Below are 27,542 nucleotides of genomic sequence, written 5' to 3'. Positions count from 1 at the left end.
GGGGATTGTCTAATTGTTAACTTTAATAGACCCCATGAGGCATCCCGCTTATTTTGGGATGCAACTGAGATTAGAGAGGATAGAATAAGAGCAGTCCCTCTAGGATTCTTCTACCCACCACCAGCATCACCTAAAAATCCCCCTGAAAGGGCAAGTTGTAATGTTCTCCCAACTATAACTTACCGTATTAGCCCTTGGGCAACACAAACAACTGGTTTGTTACCTAAAATCCATGGAAACCAGGGGTGTGAATCAAGTAATGGTCTGGAGTTAGTTATCAAATATGTTCTCAGCACTTTCTAATCTAGAGGAAATTGACTGACTAGATTCTTACGATAGTACTACTGAACCATTGCCTATAACCAATAGCAACGCGAGGGGTCCTACTGTTAACCTAATGAGCTGGAACATTGCAGGACTCCGCTCTAAAAGGGAAGATATAAATTGGTTGAATATATTGAAAAAGTATGATGTGATAGCGCTGCAGGAGACATGGGATATGGACTGTGATTTTTGGATAGATGGGTACACATCTTACTTCCTTGCTGCACAACCCTCAAATTCTGGTCGCAATAAAGGAGGCTTACAATTTCTATTGTCAGCTAAAATGAATGGAACTGCGAAAGCAATAAACACGTTATCCCACAATTTTCTAGCTTTGGAAGTCACATTGACTAATAATTCTAAATGCGTTTACATTAACTTTTATAACGCTACCCAAGGCTCTGGCGACATCGAAAATCTCATTTCTTTGAATATGTTTTTGTGTAATTTTAAAGAGAGTCAAACCACCCAAACATATTTTATATTGTTGGGAGATTTTAACGTACATTTATGTCAACATAGCTGCCATTTAATTGATAGTCTGAATGTAGACATGTTCCAATCCCGACACTTTGAACATTCTGTTAAAGGGTCGACCCTAGAAAATCTGCTCCTTGAAAATGAACTTTATGAACCAGAGTTCTTTGATAGTAATGAAAGGGTCTCTACCTATAGTGCTAGGGATTGCAACACTATCATTGATTATATATTTATTTCACCAGTTATGTTGCAGAATGTTATCTTTTATAATGCTATACATTCCACATATAGTGACCACAACCCGGTTGTGTTGAACATGGAGGATAATGTTTTATTTTTGTTCAATAAAAATTCTGAATTAGATATCGTTGTTGATATCACTGTAAAGGATCAAGGGAGACGGGTGAAATGGAGTAAAGTTATACCGGAGGAATTCCTTTTCTCCCTAAATGAGAAAGTGGGCAGTGACATTAATGTTTGTAGGGAGCCATTGAGATTCAAAGGGAATATAATTGGGTCCTTTGAAGCCATCTGTCGCCAGGTGGCAGACGACCTAAAATGTATATCCACAAACCGAGAGAGAAAGGTTGAGGGGTGGTTCAATAATGCATGCTCCAAATCACACCGATTACTCCATAAAGCACTGAAAAGGGTACCCCGTGATAGAGAGGAGGTGGCAAGGCTTAGGAAGCAGTACAGTCAGGATATCCAAATAAGGAAAAAGGAAATTAAGAAACAGGCGTGGGACAATTTGTATGAAAAAGCTACCCTAAGGGATAGCGCAACGTTCTGGGCCATTGTCAATACACCGCTGTTCAATGGTAAAGAAAATGCGCCATCGGAGTTAAATATCCCTGAGAAGGAATGGTTGGACCATTTCCAGAAAATTTATGGCAGCAACATTGATCTAGGACCTCCTAATTTAACCCCGATCGACATTCAAGTCCCCCTTTTAAGTTTCACTATTAAAGAGGTACAGAGTGCTATCGAGGGCATGTCATCACAGAAGGCCCCTGGGCCAGATGGCGTACCCGCAGATATGTACAAAACAAACTCAGCAATGTGGTCAGTTGTACTTACTAATGTTTTTAATGTAGTTGGTATAGATAAGATAAGACCTCCAACTACCTGGTCACAGGCTGTTATCCCCATTTTTAAGAAGGGTCAAAGGGGGGACCCTAGATGCTACAGGCCAATATCTCTGCTAGATTCCTCATTTAAAATCTTGGGCAAAATAATACTAGAGAGAATCTCAGCCTGGACCACCGATAAAAACATCCTGTGTGAGGCCCAGTATGGGTTTAGATCTGCTAGAGGTACAGAAGACCAATGCCTTAATTTGCACCTTATACTGAGCAAATACACTGTAGCTTCAGGGGGGAAGATGTATTTGGCCTTCATGGACTTGTCCACAGCTTTTGACCTAGTCAATAGGTCAAAGCTGTGGACAATACTCCTTGAAAAGGGACTGGATCGTGCTCTTGTGGATTTTTTGGCACGACTCCACAGTGATTTAAGGGCAACTATCCGTATGACCCAAGAGGGGAACTGTACCTCTTTTTTTAAATCGGGAAGGGGAGTGCGCCAAGGGTGCATTTTGGCACCTATGCTCTTCTCCCTTTATATTAACTCCCTTGGAGAGTCCCTAAAAACTGCCTCTGCAGATGTGCCCTGCATGGGTGGTTCCGTGACGCCGGTACTTTTATATGCCGACGACACGGTATTGATGTCAAGGACCCCGAAGGGCCTTCAACATTTACTTAATACTTTTGGGACTTTTATGCAAGACTTGGATTTGGTGATTAATGTAGGAAAGTCGCATGTCATGGCTGTGGGTAATTCTAAAAGCAATATTAGAACCCTGACCTGCAACGATGCTGTACTTACTAAGGTTAAAACCTTTACATACTTAGGAGTGGTGTTCGACGAGAAAGGGACATGGGCACCACAAATCCAGAATAAGACCGCAGCGGTAAAACGATCATCTGCTGCTATACTGGGGTTCGCCAAACGTCTTGGCGGCAAACCACCAGAGGCTATATTATCCATATACAAAGCCAAAACCATGGCAATAGCCAGATATGGAGCCTCTATTTGGGGATATAAGAACACAACCCATATCCAAAGGGCAGAGAATATTTTTTTGCGATCTGTTCTGGGCTTACCAAAATCCACACCTGCTCACTCAGTACATATGGAACTAGGGGTAGGTTATATTGAAGATATGTTGTCTTTTGCACCACTAAGGGCTTGGATTACAATTTGGCTTAATCTCAACTTAACATTAAATCACACGATTATTAAAGACTGTATGGGGCGGGATCGTGTGGCAGAGATTGAGTGGCTTTCATATATCAAGAAAATCGCACAATACCTGGGCCGCCCTAATTTATATACTAACCCTGAAGGCCTACAAAAAGATGACATTAATTGGGCGAAACTGGAATATATAAAGAAAAGAGAAGCCGAAAGAGAAACATGCGAAATCATGAAGCCAACCGTGAGGTCACATTTTTTGACAATAACAACCGTAGCCATTGAACCGTACTTGGCGGTAGTAAACAAACCTTTCCATCGGTGGCTTCTCACTAAATTTCGCTTCAATCAGTCTCACCTCTTGTTGGGTGAATATAATAAATGGTGTAAACCCCATGAGAACGCCCCCTGTAAGTGTGACGATTTCTCGGACCAGGATTCTATCCACTTTTTCTTTTTTTGTCCTTTTTTTAGAATTGCAAGAGAGAAATATATTAAGCCAATATTAAAAGAACTAAAGTTTATCCAAGTCAAACCGGCCTTTCTGTTTTTACAGTTAATGGAAACACCTCTAATTATGTATGGGGTAGCAAATTTCCTCACAATGTCCATTAGGTCTCGTCGAAATATACCTCAGACACTGATTAATTGACCTAGCCTTTGTTAAGAATTGTACACCCAGCCGGGGTATCACTGTTAAATGATTGTATTATAGATTTGTAAATATTACTGTAAATAGACCATTGAACAAACCCATACCACTAACAGTAAAAATGAAATGAAAGTTTGTAGGAAAATATAGACAGTGCAAGTATGACAAAGTATTTTAAATTTTTTTTAAAAACTTTTGTAAATATGAAATTTGTAAATATGGAATCTGAATTTGTACATAATGAGTCTTGTTTTTTAAATACTCCAATGATCAACTATGAATGTATAGCATACTTTTATGATTTTAATTTAATCGAATAAAGTGTTTTTGACTCAGTTACCAGATATAGTGCCCCAATGATAGTTTTGTTTTTCAGTCATGATCTTCAGTTACTTGTTACTTTGCAATGATGCCAATTTTGCAGTTAAATGATGCAGTCATAGCTGTGCCTTTAGTTCGGTGATTTTAATTTTGATATATGTGGATGGTGTTGTTCAAGGGTCAAGGGGTGTAATGTAGTGAATGAGCCACTTTAGTGGTCTGATGATCACCACCATTGTGTACTGACTTTAGTGTGCTATGCTCCTTTAGCCTTAAGGTAGGGTGGTCTTGCAATAGAATAATCTTGCCAAAGAATAGAAGGTATGGGAGGTCAAGGTGCAGTGTTGTTGGTGATGGTGCACACATGTGCTCCATAGGGGATACTGAGGGATTAAGTGCATAGTGTTATTTGAGTTAGGTGAATTATGACTTTAGCCTATTGGCTTTGACAGGGTATAATATCATTCTGCTTTCCAAGTAGTAGAGGCCTATGCTTGAGCAACTCCATTTTCTAAACTGCAGCCATCTTCTGAGCCTCTGTAGGTGAGAGGTGATATTTGAGATTACATGTGTTATTCACCGGCAGTGAACCAGAGCAGACCAGTTCTTATCAGGAGGAATGTGCCTTCTTTGCATTGGCGCCATAACAAACGGCTTGGCCAGCTGCTGTTGGGTGCCTGGTGTGGAAGGGTACAGGAATCTTGTGAGAAAGGTAGGCGGGTTCTTCCAAAAGCTTCGATAGAGGATAGAGTTCTATATTAGTGAAAGGGGGTCCGAGAGAGATTCAGAGATTCAGAGATGCAGGCAGAGAGAGTTTCTGAGAGGCAGAGAGCTTCTGAGATGCTCAGAGATGCTGATATGCTGAGCTGAGATGCTGGTCTGGTGTTTTGGCGGTCTGATGATACATCACATTGCAGACGTGCAGTCGTGAGTGTGTGCAACAGAGAGTCCGGAACCAATCAGTGAGGCAAAGAGAGACGGACCCTTCTTCAGATGACAAGACGCCTAAGATTATGGTGAGGTGTTCGATGTATATCTAACTTTATCTAACTATGCTTTTATTTTCAGGCTCTATGTATATCTATGTGCTGATGATTGCTGATGTTTAGTTATTTCTTTCTTTTGTCATCCTATTATAATGTAATAAAGAAACCCTAGAGCATATCATTTGTTGGTATTCCTTGTGAGGGATGGTTGAGACCCCTTTTTTACCAAGTACTTACAGAGGGATGGGCGATTCCCCTCTAATGGGTAATTGTTGATACGGAAGGGAAATGCCTCCCATCAGGGATGTCTAAATTACATTGCCAGGAGGAGCATGCGTTGTTTACCCTCTTAGATTGGGAGGTGTTGTGACTTGTTATTTGCGAGCTCCTCAGCAATGGTCTTACATGTTGTCAGTGTTTATTCCTTTCTTGGGTAAGTATGGTGAAATGTGGTGTCTTTATGTAACCTGAGAAAGGGTGTGGTAAGTAATGACCTGGTGACTGACAGAAGCACCAAAACATATAGAGAAACACGTCATTACAGGATGCTGCAGGAGCGGAGGTGGACTGACACGCACGCTGGCCCCCTGTGCCGCCACAGCAGCCACCACATCCGCAGCCGCGCTGAGGTTGGTTCTGCGCAAGCTTCTGGCTGAACGAAGGTGTTGTGGCACCCCTTCCATGGCCACGAAAGGAACGCTCCAGCGCACTGTCTGCCTTATCGCCAAACAGGCGAGTACCATCAAAGGGCATGTCCATGAGGTAACTCTGAACATCCACTGAAAACCCCGTGAACCGCAGCTAGGCGTGGCGACGGAGGTCCATTGTTGTGGAGATCGCCCTGCCCAGAGAGTCCACGGTGTCCAGCCCACACCGGATGGAAAACTTTGCAGCGTCTTTCCCCTCAGCAACAGCTTGGGAAAGTACTGCCGGAACCTCCTACGGACACTGGGGCAGCATCTGCGCAACTGTGTTCCACACAGCGTGAGAGTAGTGGCTCAAGAGGCATGCAGTGTTCACCAACCGCAGGCCCAAGCTGGAAGAGGAAAATAATTTCTTGCCAACTGCTCCAGCTTCTTTGATTCCTTATCCGGCGGGGCGGTAGGGAATGCGCTTTGGGAAGTGGAGGCCTGGATGGTTCGTTAAAAAGGCAGGGTCACCTGGTGCCGGGCGATGAAGCGTGGCCACGTTCTTATCCACAGGCACCCCTGTGGCTGGTCTAGACCAGGTGCCCATCAAAACATCTGTTAACGCCTCATTGAACGGAAGCAGAGGCACCATAGAACTTGCCGGCAGCTGAAGAACTTCAGTGAGGAGGTTGGTCTTGAGAGTGATAGTAGGCAGAGTAAGGAAAAAGAAAGAACTGACGTCAGCGCGCATGAGTGGCGCCTAAGTAGTCTCTGTGACGTCATCTTGGCGCATACGACGCCAGCGACGGACGGGGAGCTGCACAACACCACCTTCCGACACGCAGGGGTACTGCTGATGAAAATCTTTCCACATCCAGCCTGACGCCTGGGGATATTCTAAGGTAAGGAATCTATCACTAACGTGTCTCTTTCAGATAGAGCTATGGAAGCATTAACCAAATGTTCAGGCGCTCATTATTTCATGGTCAAATCATTGTGTAATATTGAATTGTACTTGACGATTGACATGCCCCATGACCTCAGATGACTCCTGACTTATTTTCAACTGAATTTTATTCCCCCAGCTTATGTTTGAATGGCATAAGCCCTCTAAGCCTCCAATTTGTCCATGTGATATAACTACTACTTTGGACACTTTGCACATTGTTCTTATCTGCCCTGAATTTTCTAGGTTACGTTATAATTTAATTTGTTCTCTTTTATTGAAAATTAATTTTATTCAAGCAGGGCCAGCTTTATTGTATCTGCAACTTTTATCTACTCCTAATGTCTGTTATAATTCATCATGGTTCTTAGCTGGTGAATTACATTTAAATATCTGCGATGTTTTAATCATGATGAATTATTTTTATTGTTTTTCTTTCAGTTTTAACTGTTTGTTTTTATGTACTTTTTTTTGTTGAAAATCTGTTTGTTTTCATACACAAAGTCAGGTTGAACAGCATCATATGTTACATTAGTCATATATATTCACCCTCTCCATACATTTTCAACGCCTGTACAAAGTCTGTCAATTGCAGTCACCACATCAGACCATTCTGTAACACCACACCCCATATTTACATTATTTACATTATTCCTCATCGTCAGAACTTTCGTCTTCCCACTCTGGCGGCGGCGCACATATATCCCCCCCTATATTTGTTCCATGGTCCCCACATTTTGTTCCATTTCCGGGGGCATTTCCGATTGAAGAACACTGTTTTTTCGGCCAGCATAGCCATGTCCATGTCCTTACACCAATTTGCCAGTGACGGTCCCTCCACCGCACCCCATTCTGCGCTATGTTACGGAGACGCAGCGCGCATATGGCGATCTCACGAATGCTAAAGGCTACGTGAAAGTGAGAACTTACGTTTGGAGGACTCCAGCATCCCTTTCAACCCCTGGGCGGCCGGTATGATAAATCAGGCCAGCTCTGGTTAATACAGATCAAGTGTCCAAGAGTGGAGTGGCAGCCCATAGTGCAGCCCTGATGAAACTGCCTAAATTGATGTGGCAGTGAAACATGTCGGCATTGGCGATAGGTAATGGTATGCACGATTAGCTACCAGCCTTTTTATATGTACAGCATAGACTCACTTCCCTATGAATAAAGTTGTTTAAGGGAACTGGATGCTGTGTTTTATGCACTTTTTATGTTGTGCGTTTGTCACTAGCGGACGTTTTCTGCTTCCCACTGTTTGTCACACAATTTTTGTTGTTTGTTTTGGACACTCTTTTGCTTCTTTCTTTGAGAAGCAAGTGACTAACGATGATGAGACAGGGGCTTGTCAGGAAATTACATACCAGTTACCTCGTTGGTGGTGTTTCCGTGAGGTTTCACTTGTTTTTCGCACATTTTGTCTAGGTAGAAGTTGGTCCAACACTGTTGGTGTGGATCCCGGTTATTGACCTAGATTGGTCAGACGTCGTGTACCCATTGTTCTGTGTATCTGTCAAGCAGGATGGGCTTTTTTTACGTGAACTTGGGCGCAGTGCAGTGAAGTGTCCCCTCAGAAGCTGTAGGGTACCATAATAGATATCAGTACACATAGACTGTGCTATTTTTGTAGTAACTGACACGTTTTGTCGTCCGTTGGACAGGGTCTTTTGTTGGATGGTCTATGTTACGTTTAGCCAACATTAAGCACATAGTTGCCCACGTTTGCGCAGGGCGCGTTAGATCGTTGGGCTCCCACAAATTCAGTAGACATCTGCGTGGGTCAGGGACCAGTGATATCCCCACCGTTTGCGACACTGTTCTTAAGATCATTTTCCACTAGTCGGCTATCTTGGGGCAATCCCACAATGTATGAAAGAAGGTACCCTCCTCCCCACACCCTCTCAGACAATATGGATCCTGCGCTCTGTCCATTTTGTATAAATTGTTCCTGGTATGGTATGTGCGGTGTAGTATTTTAGGCTGCACCAGTCGAAGGCGCAAGGGTATGCCCACCTCTTTGGGGGAGGACAATGCCTCCTGCCACTCTGTATCGTCCAACTCCCCCACGTCCGTCACCCACCTCTCTCGGAGGGCGACTGTCGGGTCCGGTAAGTTATTAATCAGTTTACGGTATGTGAAGGATGTGGCCCGCTTTTGCATGTACTCCGTGAGAAGCCTGTCCTCTAACGGTGAGGCCTCAGGGACATCAGCGTCCGGGGGCAGCACCGCCAATAGGGCGTGTTTGATCTGTGCGTAGCGAAAAGCCTCAGAAGGTGCAAGGTCATATTGCTGTCTGAGTTGCGCAAATGGGATTACCGTCCCTTTGTCCCATAAGTCGCCCACCGTAGTTATGCCTATGTTGTCCCATTGGTCAAAGCCCTTGCTATTGCTCGGGTGCCCTAGTCGTTTGGTATCCCAAAGCGGGGTGAGCCATGTAATGACTCCCTTCCATCCCAGCCGAGTCTGCGCGGTGTGTCATATCATGACCGTGTGTTTTGTGGGACCAATTAGTTTCGTAAGCTGGCCTTTATTGTAGAGAGCCGCCAGTACATTCCCCGTGCCCAGCTGGAACATATCTGCCTGATACGCTGGATCGCCCTGTGAGGCGTGTATCCATTGATTAATAACTTTAAGATGCGCCGCCCGGTAATACCATTGGATATTAGGGAGCGCCACTCCTCCATCATACCACCCACTGTGCAGCTTCGCCTGTGCAATTTGTGCTGGCTTATTGCCCCATAGCAGCGTGGACACCTGAGCCGCTATTTATTTGAAGTATTTCAGGGGCACTAGAAGCGGTGTGTTCTCAAGGACGTACAAAAATCGAGGCAAGGCCATCATTTTAAACAATGCCGCTTTCCCTAGCAATGTTAAGGGGAGCGATTCCCAATGACTCACGTCTCTCCTCAAACGCTCCAGTGGGGGCGCCAGATTTTTGGAAACAAAGTCGGCAGGATTAGGCGTGACATGAATGCCGAGATATTTAAACGAGTCCTGCGCTACAAGAAGTGGGCAATCAACTGGAAGATGTGGTACGGGGCCATGCAATACATACATAATGGATTTGGCCCAGTTAATGGTGTATCCTGATACTTTTCCGAAACTATCGCATATCTTAAGGAGGACCTGCAAGGAATGTTCAGGGTTGGTCAAATACACCAAAATGTCTTCTGCGTAGAGTGAGGTACGGTCTTCCCACCCATCCGCCCATTGAACGCCTCTCAATTGCGGTTCTCCCCTAATCTATGCCGCCAGGGGCTCTAGTGCTAATGCGAAAAGTATTGGAGAGAGTGGGCACCCCTGGCGCGTCCCTCTAGCTAGTAGTATGTTATCAGAGAGATGACCGTTGGTCGTCACGCATGCCAGGGGTCTGGTATATAAGAGGCGGATCCATACACAGAACTTGGGACCAACACCCAGATGGTGAAGGACCGCGAAGAGGAAATTCCATTCAACCATATCGAAGGCCATCTTCGCGTCTAGGGAGATCACCACCGCCGGTTCTTGTAGGGCTGGGATCCTAGCCAGTACCCCATGCAGGTGTCTAAGGGTTAGGGCGGTGTTTCTGTCTGGCATAAAGCCGGATTGGTCCGAGTGAATTAGATGCGGGGGTGAGGTGTTAGCCTGTTGGCCAGTACCTTAGCGAATATCTTAACCTCTGCATTGAGTAGTGAAATTGGGCGGTAGGAGGTGCAATCAGTCGGAGGTTTCCCAGGTTTTGGGATCGCCACTATCGTGGCCAATCGCTGGTCAAGTGGCAATTCTCCCCTATCTAGGCTGTCCATGTACATTCGCAAAAGGTGCGGAGTAATAATGCCTGCCATATGTTTATACAACTCGATCGGGACCCCATTGGGTCCCATTGCTTTGCCCGATTGCAGTGATCGGATCGCGGTTTGCAGTTCCTCCTCTGTGAGGTCGGCCTCTAGTTCTAGGGCAGCCTCTGGGGTGAGCTTGGGCATAACTATATCTTTAATGGTGGTTGCGGCTTCCTCCTCTGTAATGTTAGATGTGGATTTATAAATTGCCTGGAAATGCCCTGCCAGTGTATGTATTATGTCTCGTGGGTCTGTGGTTAGTTGCCCTTCCACCGTCCGTATTTGTGCTATTCCCTTAGCTCCCTGCTCCCGTCTGTGTAGCCAGGCGAGCAGTTTTCCAGCTTTATCTCCAACTTCGTATACCCTGTGTCTGGTGGACATGAGCTGCGCAGAGACCACTTTTTTGTAATGGTCCCTATATTGTTGTTGCTTAAAGCATAGCGTATGTGAAGATGTTGGCGTGGGGTCTGCCGCGTGGCGTGTCTCGGCTTCCTGCAGTTCTAATTCCAGTTCTAACAATTCTGCTGCTTCTCTTGTTTATGCCCCACAATCGGGACTATTGCCTGTCCCCTTAGCGCAGTCTTATAAGCCTCCCATAGATTAGTGGGGGAACTAATAGATGTAGTGTTTTCCTCGAAAAAAGTACTTCGTGGTTTTGCGGATCTCTTTTCTAATTTTCGGCACCTGGAGGTAGCCCGGGCGTATAGGGTAGAGTCGTCTACGGGACTCATGATGGTGCGAGAATGTCAATAGGATTGGCGAGTGGTCTGAGATGCCTTTGGGTTTATGTCGTCAACGCTCTGCAGGCTGTTTGCGGAAGTCAGGAAACAATTCTATACATACAGCACCTTGACTTTTCTTGCTGCAAGTCTTGCTCTGTTAACGAAGTCCAGGGCCCTAGCAAGTGAGCATAAAGTGCTTAATCTGCCAGAACCCATGCATCAACACCTTTGCATCGATTGGAACCAACAAATTGCCGCCGTTGCCAGAACAAGATCAAGGCATGGCACTTGGAATGGCTGAAATGCCTCCGGAACTGCCGCTTCTTAACGGACGCATCATCCCCACTGTGTGGAGAAGAATGGCACATCGCCTCTACAGAGTGGAGAAACCATATGCATCGCATTCAGAACTGCCACACCTCTGAACCGACGCATCGCTTATTTATTTATAAAGTTTTATATAGCGGGAAAAAAATCACAAGGGATATCAGAGCGCTTCACAATGAAGATGATCAGGGGTTTACAGGCGTCAAATACCAAATCAACAAGACAGTTACAAGGGTGCATAAAAGCTACACAGTGGATAAAAATAGCGGATCTGGGAGGAGAAGAAAAAATGAAATAAAAGAAAAAATATATAATAAATCAGTACATGACATGAAGGTATACGTCCAGTATCGTATAGTAGAAGATCCAAACCAATTACGGTAAGAACTTGCTCATAAGGAATCCTTTTACTTCCAGTTATAAAGCAGCCATGCGGGTGAGTCTGCGAACTTCAGGAGGGAGAGAGTTCCAGATCTTCGGGGCAGAGCCGGAGAAAGCTCTTTGACAAGTTCTCTTTTTGCGAAATATCTGTGGTTTCAGGAGTAAGGAGCTAGAGCTTCTTGAGGGTCTACCACCTCCAATGCATCACCGTCGTTGCGTGAAGAAATCTGGAGCATTACCCCAACTGCGTGGGGACTGCCAACGCACCACTCTGCTGCACCTCACATTTTGTTGGTTGCAACCAGGATCAAGGTTTTTTTGCTCAGCAGGCCCTGCATGGGTCCTGTATCTGGCATTGCAGTCCGCGTCCACTCTTGACTTTGTCCCGGCCCAACGTGACCAATTAACTCTTGAAGTGCTTACTGCTACTAAGCAATATTTTAACATTTCATCTTTAAAAAGTCATGTCTTTTGGTCTTGTTTTTTCAGTAAAATTGTTCTCTAATTTTCTAAACTGGCATTGCATCTTTTTCCAGTGTTTTCACTTTGTTACTGTTTGAAGTGTTGCATAGATACTTTACACATTGCCTCTTAAGTTAAGCCAACCTGCTCTGTGCTAAGCTGCCAGAGGGTGAACACAGGTCAATTTACAGTGTGTATCTGACTTACCCTGATTAGGACTGTGGTTCTTGCATGGACTGAGTGCATACCTCTGCCAACTAGAAACCCAATTTCTAACACAATGGATATAGGTCTGGCTTGTAAATGAAAGTGCCTCATCAGTCACTGATCGGTTTAAGCACTCAAACGTGAGCATGCATGAATGCAAGCACACTGATGCTTGCATTCATGCATCCATTCATCCAACCACTGACTCATACTTACATTCACCCACTTACACAACCATAATAAACTCACAAACAAAATCAACAACATGTGCAAGATGAATTAACCTTGAGCGCTCATGACGGCTCCCGGCCTTCATGAGTCACAGTAGACATGTGCTCATGACGGCCGGGAGCCATCCGAACGTTGCTGCTTCGCCCACGCGGTATTAATTCCCCACATGTGCAAGAGAATTAATCAGTGGGTGGAGTTCGGCGTGTGCCGTCATGAGCACACGACCACCGTGATTTATGATGGCCGGGAGCCGTCCGGAGTATGGGAGCGCAAGCCCAACCCCACACCCCCTCCACCGTGGCGGAATTTGCCCCACGGCAAAGGGTTTAAAAGAATAGGAGCATCATGTACAAGCCAATTTGCAATCGAACACCCTGCAATTTGCAAAATCATAAGGTTTGAAACCACAAAGGGCTTTTGTTATGATCAAATCCCTTTAACGAGTCCCAATTCCATTCCAAAACGTTGGTGTGCAATTTGTGACCACTTTTTGCAAAGGGAATAATTGTACACAAGACACTAAAAATAGAAAAATATAAACATTCTCCGCCTAAAAATGGCAGGCACAAGGTAGTAATAACAAATAAAAAAAAAAAAAAATTGGGTGGCTGTCTTGCAATGGTACTGTACATAGTGTATCATAGTTTTAAATTTGCAGCATAGACACCACATTTAGAACCAATACATTGGAATGGTAAACCGGTGATGCACTTTGGGCAATACCATCTGATGATGGGGTCTGGTTTACAGGCAGTGACTGCATGGGCTGCAGCGCACCGCAGATAAAATGAGCAACAAGGGGCCAGTTAGCAATTTCTGAGGGACCGGTAGTATGCTTTACAAAATGAAAAACTTAGGGTAGAAGAAAATAAATGACAGTGGGCCTACGAAAGGTGAAAATGGAAAACGAACGTACTGGCCCACTAGCCCAGGCACTGAAGCACACACACTATCAGGCAGTTGTGGCATGTTATTAGACAAATGCTGTCATGAACAGGGCAAAGGAGCCAATGGCTGAAGTGAGCTGACCAGTTTCCCCATGCTCTAATCGATAGAAGTAAACACTCATACATACCATTAGCAGAAAAAGCATGATACAAAACAACTCCAAGTATCAATGTATATTTATTTATATACATTAATATATGTATTTTCTATCAAATTTGTTTGATTGTGATTTGAGTTTTTTGCCCATGTCTCCTGAAGATTTCCTAACAGAAATTATTACTTTACAAATCTTCTACCCCTAGAGTTTGTCACAGGGGGTAATCTTTACCAAAAATCCTTGCCTAATAAAGTTTACTTCAGGCTTTAACACGGTGTAAAAACAATTTACCTTTACAGTCGTATTGGTTTGAACATATGCTTTTAAATTCACAAGAATTCATAACAAATAAAATCAGCTCTAAATCCTTTGTTGTAATGTTTTATAACCCACAGATCAGACATATGGCATCTGAAATACCTTTTGCCAATGAGCCGTTCATGACTGGCCTTTTACCATTGGCTTATCACCATAACCACCTCAGACCTACTGCATTGAAAATAAGCTTTCTCTGATGGCAACGATTAGGTATACCGTAATACATTGACATATATGTTTAAACAAAAATGTGTTAAAGGACTGCTTAGGCCTAGATCGGGACACACAGATCCCACGGTTTATATATCTAAAGCTTGTTTTCACAGCGTTGGGTTGTCCTAATATGTTTGATTCCCCTGCTTCTTTATTGAAGAAAGAAATTGACCAAAAATAACTTTTGTTCTGGTTAAATCTCAAGAAGCAGAGGTCTTGAGATTTCTTACCAGAGCATTCATAGGTTTGTCCTGCTCAAGACGGTCCCATTTACTGAACCGTACTTATCTTTTGTTACTAAAAGTGAACACCAGTACCTGTTAATCAGGTTCCGGCTAAATTTGCTTCACTGTCTGGTGGCCGTGCTTAAAGGGTGGTCTCGTATTAACAATCTTTGGATCTTGTGGTTGTGACTATCGTCACAAGATACGCTTCATTTCGCCATGTTTTGTGGGTTTTATAGGTATCCTAGAAACTTTACATCAAACCCCTGTTGAAAGCGTTGGGTTTTTCACAAGATCGACCATCCCTGTGTGCTTTCATCTCCTAAAAGATGAATTTGTTATTCCATTGCTTGTTTTTTGAGGGAGGCCATTTAAATTAGACAAAGGATGGAGCACCCGTAATATGCATTTTAGTTTTGTACATAGGTGGTTTACTAGACAGTTTCCATGTGGCTGCGACTACTGTCTCCTCAACGATTTCCACATTGTATTTATTGATAGTTCCTCTGTTTCTCTTGATTCATGTTTTACTGTGAATTAAGTCAGAGTTTAATTTATCTCTATGGATCTTATGGAATGTTTTTAATATTCAACTTTGTGATGCTGCTACTTTTACATTTTTATGATGGGGTTTTATATGGTTATTTTAACTGCATTATGATGAATATTGGAAATGTGAAATTTCTCTTTGTGTGCTCTCATAGAACCTTGGGTTTCTGAAATTAAGTTGATTGACATATATGTACCAATATTACAGTTGTCATAAAACAACCAAATCCCTCCTAAGAGGACCCAATAAGGAATATCATATTACAAATCCTCTATCCTCACCATTTGAGTGGGTCATAAACACCAAAACCCTCGCTTTCTATGGTTATCTGTGAGATTCAATATAACACAATATCTGCGCACAGGCTTTAGCAGAATGTAATATCAATCCACCCTTAAAAATTGTTTACCTTTAGCACACATTTTTCACAATATGCAAGTCAGGCCAACCGACTTGTACATAACTTCAAATAATAAACCTATCAAGACAAACTGATTCTGGCCTAACTGTTCCCATTGAAGCAATAAAGCCTACAAAATGTACCATTGGCTTGACAACACAACCAACACAGGCCTACTGAAGTGTGTATAAACTGGCAACAATCAAGCTTACAGTTATAAAATTACAAATATTTAATTAACTTTCAATCTGCTACATACCTCTTGTATAGACTTTTGAGGTCTCTCTAAAGGACTAGTCATAACTTCACTCTGACACCCTCCCACGCCAAGTGAGGTTAGGACTTGTTGAGGACACTAACAGAAGGGGTCTGCAGGATTACTAGTTGGACCGGTTCTACTGTGGTGCCAAATAAGAGAGAACTGCAGACTATTCTTGTTGCACACGGACTCTACAAGTAGTGCAGGGCATGGATGACTGGTCTGTGTGGGTGGCAGTGGGGAAGAGGGGGGGGGGAGGGGGCAATGAGAAACACTGCAAGTCAGGAGACAGCTTGGGCTAGACAAGAAGGCAAGCATGACTTGGGCCCGGTCATGCTTGATCTTTTTCAGCACTCTGGGCAGAAGTGATATAAGCGGAAAGGCATATATTAGACGGCAACTCCACTTGTGAAGAAAAGCGTCGCCTAGCAAGTGCCGCATTGGAAATTCCAACGTGCAGAACTGCTGACATTGCGCGTTCTCTTCGGTGGCGAATAGATCGAACCAAGGCTCTCCCCACTGCAGAAAGAGACCTTGCACCACCTCCAAGTGAAGACGCCATTCGTGATCCATCATACACCTGTGGCTGAGCTCGTCTGCCCTGGCGTTCAGAGAACCCGCCAGGTGTTGAAGCAACAGGGATATGCCCTACGTTCCAGCTATGTCCAGAGGCGCAGGGCGTCCTGACATAGGGTCCTCAACCCCACCCCACGCTGTTTGTTGCAGTACCACATGGCGGTGGTGTTGTCCGTGAACACCTGCACTAATCTTCCACGGACAGAGGGAAGGAATGGTTTCAGTGCAAGACAATTCACCCGGAGCTCCAGAAGGTTGATGTGGAGCCCGGAATCCGCCGGAGACCAGAGGCCTTTGATCTCCACCTCTTCCATGTGGCTGCCCCATCCCAGAAGGGATGCGTCTGTCACCAGTGTGTGTTCTGGTTGGGGAAGGGACAGGGATCTGCCGTTGACCCTATCCTGGTTTGTGAGCCACCACTGCAATTGCCGTGCAGTGCCCTCCGAGATCTGGATGTAATCGGACAGATTCCCCATATGCTGCGTCCACTGGAACTTCAGGTCCCACTGCATAGCCTGCATATGCCATATGGCATGATCGACCAGCAGGATGCAGGAGTTGATGAGGCCAAGCAGCTGCAGTGTCATCCTGATCGAAACACGGGATAGAGGTTGAAAGATCGGAATCATAGCCCGAATATCCTGGACTCACTGTTCGGGAGGATAAACCCGAAACTGTGTCGTGTCCAGAACCGCTCTGATGAAAGGAGCTTCTGAGAGGGAATCAGGTGCGACTTCGGCATGTTGAAGGAGAACCCCAGCAAATGCAGTAGGTCGGCCGTAGTTTGGAGGTGGGAGACAACTGCCTGGGGCGAACCAGCCTTAATCAACCAGTCGTCGAGATAGGGGAAGACTGGAACCCCTGATCTGCGCAGATAAGCTGCGTCCACCGCCATCAATTTCATAAACACCAGAGGGGTGCTGGTAAGTCCAAAGGGGAGCACGGTAAACTGAAAGTGCTCGTGGCCTACCATGAACCACAGTTAACACCAGAGGGCCGGCAGGCCGGGGATGTGAAAATAAGCGTCATGCAAGTCCAACGCTACCAACCAGTCTCCAGGGCAGACCAGACCTAAGCGAGCATCAACATTTTAAACTTCTCCTTCCTGAGGAAGCGGTTGACGTTCCTGAGATCTGAATAGGACGCAGGCCTTTGTCCTTCTTGGGCACTAGAAAGTAGTGGGAATTGCAACCAAGACCTACTTCTGGGACAGGAATGCCCTTGATGGCCCCCTTGGCCAAGAGGACCGAAACATCCTGTTGGAGAAGAGCCAGGTGATCCTCCGACATGCAATGGTACTGAGGTGGCATGGAGGGAGGGGTGCTCTTGAAGGGGAAGAAGTAGCCTCTTCGGACTATCTGCAGAACCCACCTGTCCGACGAGATGGTGCACAGGACTGCTTACTGAGAAGCGCAGACATCCACGGACGTTTTGCCCGGATTTTCCTTGAATTATCTCCAATTTCATTGATTCCAATACTCGACATAGGGCACAACATTGCTGTGTTACCTCAAGACGATTTAATCATTTAACCTCATCTCAAGAGAGATTTCTGGCAGGCTTCAATAAATGAGGGACGCCCACGGATACCTCCCACTTGCTGGGCTGCCTTTTTTGCTCTGAAGAAGACCCGCTATGACACCATACTAACGCATCATTAAGGTCGAAACGTCAACGAAAACACATGATTCAGTCTTAACAAATCTCTTGGTGTATACTATTGAGAGGTCCTGCCACAACCAGAGATATTGTCTGCGTTGCTGTTCTGACCATTCATCATCTTGTACAAACTTGTATATAGCTTCACTCTTGTATAGAGGCACTGCACTACCAGCACTGAGCAACCACTGTCACTTTAAAACACTGGTCACTTCACAATTGTGCCTCACCTTAACAGCCATTGAAAAATATGTCTTTAGAAATGTTCTGCTAAAACTAGAAAATAACAGATAATAATATTTTTTGCATGCAATTTGGAGTTTTTTGTTGTACTGTTGTGTTCCAATAATGTTTTTGCGCGCTGAGATTTAGCCCACTTGTACTCTCTGGCATATTGGTTATGCAGAGTAGTTTATAAAGTAGTCGTAATAAGACTCGTCTTTATTAGCAATGTAATTGTCGCCTCCCCGACAGAACCATTGTAGCTCTACTTATACTTACCAAGGTTCTGAGGGGCACAGGGTTCCCCCATTATATTTATACAAGTGGGGGAGGTGATGGCGGATCCTGCCACCCACTGGCGTTTGGTGGCCCTGGAAGATTGGACTAGGAGGGTTTGGAGGCTGATGCAGAGGGGGCTGTGGTGGACTGGCCCACTCGCTGGCCCCCAGAACCACGCCGGTTGTTCCCAAGTCCCCGGCCACACTGGGGCTGGACAGCCTGCGCCAGCCTGTGGCTCTTGGAAGGACGTAGAGGGGCACCCCTTCTGTAGCTGCGAAAGGTAGACTGCGCAGGGCAGGTGGTGGAGAGGCCTAAGGACCTGGCCGTAGCTCGAAAGTCCTTAAAGCGCTCAAGCACGTTGTCTGCCTTGTCGCCGAAAAGGCGACGGACATCAAAGGGCATGTCCATAAGTATGGATTGGACATCCCCGGAAAACTAAGTCGAACGCAACCAGGTGTAGCGCCGAAGGGCTACTGACGTGGCGATCGTCTGCCCAGTACGTCGGCGGTATCCAGTCCACAGCAGATGGTAAACTTCGCTGCATCTCTCCCCACGGAGACAGAACGGGAGAGCACGCCCCGGGCCTCCTCCAGGCACTGAGGCAACAATTGCGCCACCATATCCCACACAGAGTGGGAATAACGGCCCAACAGACATGCTGTATTTACCGACCGCAGTCCCAAGCTGGAGGAAGAAAACATCTTCTTCCCAAGTTGATCCAGCTTCTTAGATTCCCTATCAGGTGGAGCTGTAGGGAAGGCACCCTTGGACGTAGAGGCTTGGGCCAGCAAGCTCTCAAGGGTAGGGTGTTGGGAGAGGAAAGTGGGGTCGCCGAGGCGGGCAGTGGCGTCGGGCGACCATCTTATCTACAGGAGCCCCTGTGTTGGACCTGGACCAAGTGCCCAAAAGGATGTCCGTAAGGGCTTCATTGAACGGCAGCAGGGGCTCCGAAGAGCTCGCTGCCGGCTGAAGCACCTCTGTCATGTGGTTACTCCTGACTGCCACCGTAGGAAGCTAGAGGCGGAGAGCCTCGCCGGCCCTACGCAACACCACTGCGTATGACGCTCCCTCCTCCGTAGCCACGGTAGGAGGAGGCAACATACTTAGGTCTGGGGAGGTATCCAGACCACTGGCATCCCCCAGTTCCCCTCTTCAGTCCGGCTCATAATCTAGCTGGGCAGTTAAAGGGTCATCAGACGCCTCCCAGTCTTCCTCACCCTCCTCTGGCTGCCAATCTGGCTGAAAATGGCCAGGGTGGAACACAGCGACAAAAGTACCCATCAGCACCGGATAAGGCATCGGTTGACGCCGGTCCAGCTCCGTGTCCACGTCGAGGTGGAAGCCGGGGTCGACGGCCGTCAGCTGTGGACGTGGTGCCGGTGGAAGTGGCGTCGGTGGAGGTGTCACAAGGTCGACCGGCGCCAATCCGGAACCAGGCCTGGATCCAAGGGGGCCCTGCTGAGCCGAGGCCAGAGCCGCTGGCATTGAAGGCTTAGAGCCCCCAGCCGAGTCTGCGGGGCCCGAAGGAGCACCAACAGAGTCGGGCTGCCCAAAGATGGCATGCATCGCTTCGTAAAATTGACGAAGCTGGGCAGGGGTCGCTCCTGGTCCTGGGAAGGGAGGGAAGGCCAGAGTCGACCCTGAAGGCTCTGCACGTGTAGCTGAGGGAGGGGCACCACCCGCACCCTGCATCGCATTGGCCGATGGACGAGGGGAAGTTGCAGAGCGATGATGCTTCTTCGACTTCTTTTGGTGTTTCAACTTACCTGACCCCAGGTGCGAAGACTTGGACAACGAGTGGTAGTGATGGCTCCGCGATCTGTCCAGCGACCTTCCTTTGCGACCAGGACCTTGAGCGACACGTAGCAGACTGCCGGGCCTCAAGGAGCTTCCGGGACCACTCTGGCAAAGACTTCGGGCCATGGTTCGGCAGTCGGAGCACGACTTGGGCCCGTAGTCACGCTCCAGGCAGAAGAGGCACACGCGGTGCGGATCCGTTACCGACAACAGTCAGGTACAGGAACTGCAGGCCTTGAAACCGGGCATCCCTCGTGCAGCAGGAGTCGATGAAGACTCAAAAAAGAAGTCGACCAAAGTCGCAAAAACTCAGTCAAAAAGTGACTGGGGGTATCGCTGTCTCCGGATCTGTGCTTGCTGGCACGGAAACAGAAAGAACTGACGTCAGCGCGCCAAGGCCGCATCTAAGTAACTTCCATGACATCATCCCAGCGACCACAACGCCGATGCCGAGTTGACCGACACCACCTACCGATACGCAGGGATACCGCTGACAAAAAACTTTCCGGATCCAGTCTGACGCCTGGAGGATATTCTAAGGTAAGGAATCTATAACTAACTGTTTCTTTCAGATTGTACATTCAACACAAGTGGCAATTGCGAACGTAAGGTGAGCTAAGCTGTAACTCTGATTTGGTTGTTGTATTAAACAAAAGAACCGTACAAAACATGAGCCACGTAACTCCATAATTTTAAATCTGCAGAGTTGCATTAAAATACAGCCAGTATCTCATTGGTACTAACCTCCAAAACACCTGCCACCTCCATAAGAGGGATGAGTTCAGCCTTTACACAGTAAGTCAGTTTTTTAGTAACTTCCAATAATAGTGCTTTATAGCACCAAAATTCTTCCAATTCCTACAAATAAAAAAATGTGCATGTTAACACATTAGACACATTCCTTTTACATATGTGCATTACTGAGTAAGGAAAGCATTTAGGCAGGCAGTGCTCATATTGTAAACATGACTAACTTAAAAATTCTTGAAAAATAACAAATTTTGTGCAGAGCACATATGCTGGTTGTATGTATATATATATATATATGTATATTCATCTTTTTACACTATTATACATTTTTTTCTTTACCTCCTAAACCTCCCCTTTTTTATAATTATTTGTACCCCCATTTTGTAACCTTACCACCCTATACAATTACCCACCCCTATACCCTCCACTCACACACCCATACACAGCCACTCTACACCCACTCACAGACCTACAAACCACACACACCCCTACACACACACCGAAACAGCCACTTCCACACCCACTTCCACACCCACTCAGCCACCCACACCCCCAGGCACTCACGCACCCACATACAGGCAATGATACACTCATAGATATTGCAATTACCTATGTCTGCATTAAATGTGTTGTTGTTTTAGTTTTCAATGTATGCAATCTAACTGGTAGACCCCTTATTTGTTCAAGGATTTACGACACATCTGCGAATGCATAAAATACATTTTTAAAATGGAAAGACTTGGTGCACTGCATTTATAGAAAGACTACATAAGTTACCATACCTTAATTTTTACATTTTTTGTTTTAAAATATATAATAAGAATGAATGTGTGAATAAATTGAATTATAAACTGTGAAAATGTATAATAGTAAATTGAACGTATGAGTCAAATCGTAGCACAATTTATATTAAAAAACTGTGAAATTCACTAAAACCCTACGGCTACAGGGACATTATAGTAAGGAAATAGCAGTATACAATCGTACAAATTCAGAGAAAAAAAGAAAAGGTTACAGGGACATTATAGTTAGATTTTACACACAAAACCAGACATTCAGCAGTTATAGTGCCCTATGATTTGTGATCTTGCCATGTACTGCTAATTACACCACATATTACATCATTCATGATATCTTCTATGACATCCTTAATAATATCACTGCAACATTTGCAGTGAAATTATTGATGAGAAAACTGTGCATAGCGGTGGCGCGACTTATGGTTACCTTAGGGCACAAGATATAGTAACTTGAGATAACTATAACTGCCGAATACAAAATCTCAATCAAAACATTGAAACACAAAAAAAATATAACTGCTGAATTTCTATGGTTATGTGTGTGTAAAATCTGAACCAGACTATAACGTCCCTGTAACCTTTGGGGTTTTCCAGGGTAAAACCATTGCATGGTAATGCCTGCGTTGTAAATGCCATCTCTCCATGTGCTTAGTAACCAAATCAATAGCAGCATTAAACAAAATAAGGAACTAGAGTCAACATGATCTCATACAATTCAGCAGACTGGGCGAGACTGTAGGCCTGAATGATTAGTAAATGCCTTTTGAAATGAATTTGATAGATTTTCTTTTTATTTTACTGTGCACACAAATCCAGTTAAGATAAAGTATGCATTAGCAAGGCAGAACATCAAGATATGGACTAATTATGGCAGACTGAGCAAGCTAAGAATGGAGGCAGGAACAACAAGTAAACACATTCTGAATACAGTAAACAATACAATCAAACAAGTTACTTTCCTTTGGTAAATCTCGCAGCAACGGCTCCTGTGCACTGACAGGTGCCGCCGTGTGGCTCTGCAGTGTTGCCGTACAGCACCCAAAGTCACGAAACAGGAACGCGTATAGCCACCACCCCTGTGCAGCAATGTCAGTATGTTCATCTCACTTCATTCATGCCTCCAGGAGCTTCAGGCAGGGAAATGGTAATTTTCTAAAAGTGCCTTTTTCTTAATAATTATAACAAAAATCTGACTTCACCTTAACTTTGGTCTTTTATAAATATTACAAATAGTCATTAACTAATTTTTCTAACTGGCCTCTGTTTAGTAATAGCAGAATTAATGTTGCTTGCCAGTGTTTGTCTATGGGCCGGCCAGCCTTCCTACAGTGCAAACAGCTTTTGGGTGTTAGTCACTCTAAGGACATGCACTACCATGCACCTGCCTTGTGGGTTACAAAGCCTACATAGGACGGAACTATTACTAGTCAGTCAGTCAATCACTTTTATTCTATTTATAAAAAATCACAAAAAGACACAGAATACAGATCATCAAAAGGACAATAGAATGCAATGTTAAAATACATACTATTAAAATACAACAAGGAATACGGATAAAAGTTTCATATTTGAGGTAAGCATATTTCATTAGATCAATTAAAACAATATTTATAATTATTTCTTTCATCATCAAAAGAGTTTCATGGTAAAAAAGTATTACACAAACTTGAGAATGATGCACCAGCACATTAGTGAGATAATTCAGTTATACTGTGTCCGTGCCGTGCATTGTTACGCTTCTTGTTCAAGCGAACTCCTGCCACTAAAAAACTTGCTACGTGAAAAGTAATGCGTACACTAGCCAAAAGTTGTAAGAACAAGAGCGCTGGCCTGACCTGTAAAAGCCAGCCTCTCGAAGAATTGGTAAAAGATATTTTTTTCTAATTGGTGCATAGTGATTGCAAAACATAGTAAAATGTAATGTGTCCTGTAATGAGAAGTGGTCGCAGTCACAAGGACTTGCGTTAACAGGAGTGTCCCACGTAGCATAGGAGCCCAGCATAAAGTGTATCAAGTTTAGACGGAATCTGGTTAAAAGAAAACGGTGAAATGGTTTATTTACAAAAACTAGGTAGGGTTCAGGTCCTGGAGCGGTGATGAGGGCATAGTTTCTTCTGACTAGCGGTTTTTTCATCTCTATCTCCTCCCGCTCTGCCATAAGTAAATTCATCAATGTGAGTTTTATCACCGTAACATCCTCTTTTTTGATGCGATCTGGAGAGTGAAAGAGCTCTGTGCGCCCCACATATGATAACAAAGATTTTACATAGGCCAACCATGGGATTTTTTGGGCTCCCTCCAGGGCTAGACAGTCTTTGAGGATCAGATGGTTTAAAGAGACTTCCTCGTTAAGCCAGGTTTTTAGCCAACAGATAACAGGGGCAGATTTTATTTGGTCTGTGACAAACCCGATGCCTAACTCCGAGTGTGTGGTGAAAGTAGGAGTAGACTGGGGAACGGAAAGCAACGTTCTAAGAAATTTGTTTTCTGCCCTCTGGATGGTATCAGGTTTTGTATATCCCCAGATTCTTTCATTGTATAAGAGAAGGTTATAGGTTTCTTATTCCTGCCATTTAGTCCCACAATCATGACCTGGGATTTTTGGGTGTTTATTTTCAAATCTAAGGAGGTCATGAAATCACCAAAAGAGGCCAGTAATTTGTTGAGTGCCACACCTGTTCGGGCCAAAAGGACCGCGTCATCCGCGTACAGGAGGACCGGGATGTTGGTCTCCCCTGCACGCAGGACGTCAACTGCCAAGGTGATAAGCACTGACTCAAGTGAGTTTATATATAGGGTGAAGAGGAGGGGGGCAAGGATGCACCCTTGCCGCACCCCCTCTCAGATTTAAAAAAGCTAGTACATCTTCCCTCCCGGGTGACTCTGACAGAGGCCTGAAGTCCTCGGTAGAGATCAGCCAAAAGGCCCACCAATGCTGGCTCAATACCCATGTCCAAAAGGACCTCCCACAGCCTTGACCTGTTGACCAGGTCAAAGGCTGAAGAGAAGTCCATAAAGGCCATGTACAAAGCCCCCTTTTTCACTATAGTATATTTACTGATGATCAAATGCAGATTTAAACATTGATCCAATGTACTCCTTTTGGGCCTGAAACCATACTGGGCATTGGTCATAGTTCCTCTTCCTTCTAGCCATGTTGTTATTCTGCCTAAAATGACTCTGCCCAAGATTTTAACAGCAGAGTCTATTAGGGAGATAGGCCTATAGCAGGTGGGATCTCCCCTTTGACCCTTTTTGAAAATTGGAATGATTATGGATCTAGCCCAAGACTGAGGGAAGATATTTTCTCTTGCAGAGTTGAAAACATTTGTCAGAATCTTGGCCCAAAATTTGGGGGCGGACTTATATAAGTCCGCAGGGACCCCATCAGGGCCCGGCGCCTTATTCTTAAGTGTTTCGTTTATAGCTTTTTCTACATCTTCCTCATTAAAAGCTTGAATAGGCTCTAGGCGGGGGTGGGGAAAGAGCTCCTGTGTGTGGCCAGAGATAGGCTGGCTGTAGATGTTACCAAAATGGGCAAGCCACTGCTCATCCGGGATGATACATTCTACACCGTGATTCTCCACCCCCGAAAAATAAGGGTGATTAATCGCCTCCCAGAATTTAGAGCTATTCCGCAAAACTTCGTCTGATTGCAGGTCATTCCAAGCTTGTTCTTTAATCTGATTTTTCCGGACATGAATAGCGTGTTTATATTTCTTCCTGAGAAGAGCTATATGTGTTCTGTTTCTTGGTTTCTCCTTCAGACCTTTTAAGAGGGCCGAGTGTGCCTTGGTGCAGTTTGTGTCAAACCACCGTTTTCCTCTCTGCCCCCCTGTTTTTGGTTTGAGCTTTAGGTCAGTGTTTACTTGTTTGCATATTGAATTAAAAGCCTCAACTATTCTAGTGTTGGGCGCAGCAGGGTCTAAGCAAATACCGACCTCCTCTTCAACCTTTGCTAAAACATCTTTTAAGAAAGTGACCGGAGTCACATTAGACCATTTCAACCTTCTGCCCTGATCTTTAGTTATCAGGTCAATAGTGCATTGCGTCTCAGAATCTTTAAAATCTAGTGACCCCCCCTGAGCAACCTCTAGTATCAAGGGGTTATGGTCGCTGAAAGGAGAGTTTTCTACCCTATAGCTTAAAATAAAGGACAAAATAAAAGACGATAAAAAAATATAATCTATGACTGAACCTGTGCCTTTCCCTTTGTATGTTGAGGATCTAGGACCTACGGGACAGTAACTTGATTCGTAGAGATTAAAGGAGGCCAAAAGGTTCTCCAAAGCTTCCCCACATTTAGTGTGTTCAAGATGTGTGGGGAGCGAAAAAGGTGGCCCTCCTTTGTCTTCCAAGATGCAATCCGAGCGACAGGGGTGTATATTGAAATCGCCCATAAGAATAACCTCAAAGCTATTGTTTATGGTTCTATACTTATCCAAGAGTTCCTCAAGGGATTCTAAATGTTGATTTGTACTGACAATTTCGGGGAATTGTAAAAATTAATAAATAAAATAGTGGGTGAATTAGCCACTAATAGTTCTACTGCTAGACAATGGGGGGAGCCTGACTCTAGCTGTTTGGCTGTCCCTTTGGGAACTATTACTATTTAACCCCTTGCGTGCGTCGGACGCTCAAATGCTGCATCACCCTTTCTTCCAAACGTCTAGACCCTTCAAAGCGCATGTCCACAAGGGACTTCGGAATTTTCCCAGAAAATTCCACTATGATGGTGCCAACAGCATGGCCTATGCAATCAGTGGTGTTCAGGTCAGCATGAATGACATTTTGCTGCATCCTCTCCATCCTCAGTTGTTTGGGCAAAAGACCAGTTTAGAGTTTTAAAAATGCAGCAGCCAGGCTACAGTGATTGGCCTAGATTCATGTTTCCCTTATCAAACTAATAAATGGCACAGTAATGCTTTAGTCCACAGGTGACATTTAACTTTCCATTCTATTAAGTATACCAATCAGGGATTAGTCAATTTCAAAATGTTTTAGGGTCAGAGCACTTACGCTGGGCATCAAAGAGATAGAGCTGGCCATGTCTTATGGAGTGTGGGTGTACCTATCCAGAAGGCACACCGATTCAAGGAAAGTGAGGTCAGGTTGTCTCCTAAAAACACATTTCCTCATATGTGTGAATACACTGATTTGCTATCTGGCGGGTGTCAGGGGAAAGCATCTGGATTCACATTATTAGACAATACCTGCACCACAAGGCTTTCAGGCTTAGGGTGTTTTGTCAGAGAATCAGTCACCCAGAGCCAGTCTACGACAGGTGTCCAAAGGTCAACTAACAAAAGGAGCGGAGCATGGCTTTGACAAAGCAACAATGAATGTGTCTGCGAGTGCCTCAAATGGCAACAGGCATTCTGAGTATGATGGCCCTGGTTGGAGTATTTCAATTAGCACATTGACTTTGGTTTCAACCATAGGCAGTTGTAAAACTAATGAATCTGCCACTCTGTGCACCACTACTTCAGAGGAGGAGTTTTCTTATTTTCATGGACTACTCAGTTTCAAGGGAGGTATCTAGCATACTGGCATTCTATAGCTCTAGGTGAAGTCCAACAGTTTAATGAGTGGGAATAAGGAAGAAACAGACTGTCCACCTCTTTATCATTAGTGTTGTGGGGAACATTTTGTAGGCGCTGGATTATCTCAGAGCCAAATAAGGCCTCCAGTAATACTGACATTGTGAA

At 44.8% G+C, this 27,542-nt stretch overlaps 1 protein-coding gene across 2 annotated transcripts in view; it reads right to left on the bottom strand.

Moving 5' to 3' along the window:
* HELQ (helicase, POLQ like) overlaps window positions 1-27,542 on the bottom strand; it is a 494,226-nt gene that overhangs the window by 60,949 nt on the left and 405,735 nt on the right. For both annotated transcript variants that reach the window (XM_078676301.1, XM_078676302.1), the window contains one exon: window positions 21,029-21,142. In XM_078676301.1, the coding sequence (XP_078532427.1) occupies window positions 21,029-21,142 (114 nt within the window). The remainder of the gene's footprint in view (window positions 1-21,028; window positions 21,143-27,542) is intronic.

The sequence above is a fragment of the Lissotriton helveticus genome, chromosome 2_1, assembly GCF_964261635.1.
Source record: "Lissotriton helveticus chromosome 2_1, aLisHel1.1, whole genome shotgun sequence".
NCBI classification, from domain to species: domain Eukaryota; kingdom Metazoa; phylum Chordata; class Amphibia; order Caudata; family Salamandridae; genus Lissotriton; species Lissotriton helveticus.
The sequence above is the reverse complement of the archived record's forward strand: the minus strand, read 5'-3'. Positions and strand labels throughout refer to the sequence as shown.